At 38.7% G+C, this 3,853-nt stretch overlaps 1 protein-coding gene across 1 annotated transcript; it reads left to right on the top strand.

Moving 5' to 3' along the window:
* On the top strand, window positions 2,256-3,606 carry LOC109725505 (fasciclin-like arabinogalactan protein 3). Its single transcript, XM_020254716.1, has one exon. It carries the CDS (start codon window positions 2,321-2,323, stop codon window positions 3,488-3,490), a length of 1,170 nt encoding a protein of 389 aa, XP_020110305.1. The 5' UTR covers window positions 2,256-2,320; the 3' UTR covers window positions 3,491-3,606.

Genomic DNA, 3,853 nt, shown 5'->3' on the forward strand with positions numbered 1-3,853 from the left:
GCCCATTTGGACTTTTGCCGTGTTCAAATTTAAGTGGTGCTATGGTAAGTATTAAAATCAGGATGAACATTTTGATAGAAAATTCTTTATAGCTATCTACAATAAGATCTATATTTTCTGATCGAAAATTGTAGGTGCTATATCACCTACTTTTTATAGGGATTTTATTTACACCGTTAACAATTATTGAGTTTGAATCTTTCGATTGTTAGGTGTACAGTGATATCGACAATCGCAAAAAATTATTTCCTAGAAACTTTAAAATAGCGGTGACTCAAGTTTAACGGAGCCGGATCGTCGATTTCGTAAATCCATGCATGCGAAAACGGCTAACAGATGCACGGAGGCGGCTCCGTGCTCCTGAGAGCCACAAGCAGCCCTGCTCTATAACATATATAAGTATATATAATATATACATACATATATATACATACATATAATACATACATACAGTATACTGATCATAACATATATATAAATATAGCATACATATAGTAATATAGATAGGGCTAGAGATATTTGTAAAAGTACAGGGGGTGATACTGTGTGTTTTAGCCCTTGGATGGAGGAAGATGTGAGGCGTTGAGGATGATGGTCGTAGGATGTGAGGTAGGTGGAATAGTGTTTAATCGCAAGTGGCTATTTAATAATCAAAAATTCAGATCCAATGGCTTGAAAACTAATAGGGCAACTCATGATGGTTGAGTATTGTAAAAGTATCATAGCTTCACTCTATATAATATATATACATATAATATATATACACACGACACCCTATATATATATATACACACACGATATATAATATATATATACACAACACACTCATATATAATATATACACACACATAGTTATATAATACACACACAATATATATATATAATAACACACACATACTATTAATAGATATATATAATATACAAGTACACATACATATCATGACATAATATCATACATAGTAATAATAGTACATATATATATATATATACATATGTATATATATATATACATACATATATATATATATACATACATATATATATATATATATTCGCACATCTCTTAACCCAATGGCCAAAAAACTTGGTAGCATCAATGACTTGGTACTATTAATAGTATATTAGTCTAGTTCTATATATATATATATAATATAATTAGCATAACGGAGTGAGAAAAGAGGGTGGCACGGTAGATAGAGGTTCTGCCTGCCTTTTAGTTTATTCAATAGAAAGCACCAGTTTGAAAGTGCAAATAGTGAAAAAAGAAAAATATACACAATATTTTGGATTGTATTTAGAATGAAATGTAATGAATGAATGAAGTAATAGATAATTTTATTTATATCAGTTGATATCTTTCTTATATAATTCTTGTACATATGGTTTCTGATTGGAATGCATTTTATAGGTTAGCAGATAGAAAAAACTTTGATCATTCGGTGAGTCTGTGCGCGTGCCCAATGTTGTTTCCGGTGCGAGCTAGGGGCGTGACTTTCTTACTTTTCAACTTGCCTTTCTTTATTAATATAAGTTATTTGGAAGTATTTCTAACTTTCTCAAGTTGCTTATTATTGGTTTTGTTTGATATTTATTCTTCAAATAAATGATATTTTGGAATGTGTTCATGGGTTTTTTTAATATCTTTGATATGTATTGTTATGAAGATGTTTTTTGATGTTGGATTGTTTTGTGAAGTTTTAAAAAATGTATGAATAATTTTTTCTTATGGTGTTTATAAAATTTGATCTAAATTCCTTATTTTTAGAAAAATCTTACTTTTATGAAATTGAGGGTGGGTTTGTTAGAGAAGGTCTCGAGTTGTTTACTCTAAAATGGACCGATCCAAGATTCAAAGTCGAATTGGGCTAGAAATGAATTGGGCTATTACGTTCCAGACTGAAATGCATGTCATTCGAAATTTGATTTCTGTAAAACAGACAATAACTATTGGAAGTAGCGATTCCCGTTCTGATCTTAGAATCTACAACCGATGAACTTAACAAGCCCTAAATATAGCCTAGTCAACTATAATTCTGCGAATTGTGGTGGAAGGAGTGCCCATTGTTCAGATAAAGACGAAGTCATCCCTTCAATCTCCGTCACAAGGGAGCTATCTAAACTAGGAGTGATCCCCTAATAGAAAAAATTTCTTTGATGGTCCAAAAGAGCCCAAATGCTAACTGCCCAACGAATTTGGCGAAGATAAACAATCTAAATATAGTAACAGCAAAAGCTATAAAATGTTCCTCTCCCGAAGTCTTCCCCTAAGCCCAACCACCTCCTTTCAAATAAAGAAAAGAAATAAACAAGTCCCCAAAAGATGGCATCTAAGCTAGCAGCGGCCATGGTGCCTCCTTTCATCGTCCTCTTATCACTCCTCTCGTTGTCCACGGCCCACAACATCACTGAGATCCTCGCCCCTTTCTCCGAGTACTCGACCTTCAACAACCTCCTCTCGCAAACAAAGCTCGCAGATGAGATCAATCAACGCCAAACCATCACAGTTCTCGTGCTTGACAACGCCGCGATCAGCCCCCTCTCCTCCCTCCCACATGATGCCCTCAAGAATGCCCTGGCCGTCCATGTCCTCCTTGACTACTATGACCCTGTCATACTCGACAAGCTTGGCAACAAGAGTGCCCTCCTCACTACCCTCTTTCAGGGGACCGGCGCTGCCGCCGGTCGCACGGGCTTCCTAAATTACACCGAGCTGCCTGACGACCAAATGGTTTTCGGCTCTTCTGTACCTGGCGCCCCTATCACGTCCACCCTGATCAAGGTTGTCGCTGCTAGGCCCTACAATATCTCCGTCCTACAGATTAGCAGTGCCATCATTCCTCCTGGCTTGGAAGGCGGCGAGACGACGACCACACCACCTCCCACAAAAGCTACTTCGCCACCTCCTACTTCTGTCGCTGCTCCCAAGAAAGCCCTGGCTCCAACACCAGCAACCCAACCGATCAAGCTAGCTTCCCCGCCACCGAAACCGAACCCAACAAATGACTCGACAACAGCGCCTACACATGCCGATGCGCCGAAAGCTAGCCCACCTACGACGGCCGCGACCCCACCAACAAAATCTGTGACGCCACCACCAACGAAAGCTGCAAGCCCACCAACGAATGCTGCAGCTAGCCCACCAGCGAAGGCAGCAGACAGCTCACCAGGCAAAGCTGCAGCTAGCCCACCAGAGAAGGCAGCTAGCTCACCAGACAAAGCTGCAGCTAGCCCACCAAGTGCAGAGGTGAGTGCACCATCGCCAACTACGAAGGCAAGCACACCATCACCGACAGCGGCTTCGCCAAATATTGATGCTCCTTTGGCATCACCTCCCTCACCAACTATCATGACGAGCGATCCGATTGCGGCAAGCCCTAATGAAGGGTCTCCAACTACGATGCCGACCGGGCAACATTCGTCGGCTAACACTCTACTCGTAGGTTTACGCCTTGGGTTTGCCATGATTGTTCTCTTGTTGGGTGCTCTGTAGGTTCGTTTCATTTGCAATTTTTTGGAGGATAAGAGTTGTTGTGGAATTCGAATTAAGGTCCAGGAGTTGGGCTTGAATATTAATAAAAAAAAATTATGATTTGACATTCGTCATCACTTCCAAATCTAGAATTTTTTTTTTTTCCTTTTTTCACATGAGAAATGCTTTGGGTCCTCTGTTTAAACGTATTCTATAATGTTGTTGTTGGAGATATTTACTCCATTTTTGAATTAATTTAAAATAATATTTCAAAATAAATAAATTGCTAAATAAATAAATAAATAAATAAAATACCTATATAGTTACATTAAATAAGAAATATTTAAAATCGGACCGGCGGCCTGGGATGAGGCGTGTACGAAG

This window comes from Ananas comosus, linkage group 20 (assembly GCF_001540865.1).
Source record: "Ananas comosus cultivar F153 linkage group 20, ASM154086v1, whole genome shotgun sequence".
In the NCBI taxonomy this organism is placed as follows: Eukaryota; Viridiplantae; Streptophyta; class Magnoliopsida; order Poales; family Bromeliaceae; genus Ananas; species Ananas comosus.

Excerpts from the sequence above, each read along its gene's own strand:
- LOC109725505 (XM_020254716.1), top strand. The coding sequence starts at position 2,321 with ATGGCATCTAAGCTAGCAGCGGCCATGGTGCCTCCTTTCATCGTCCTC.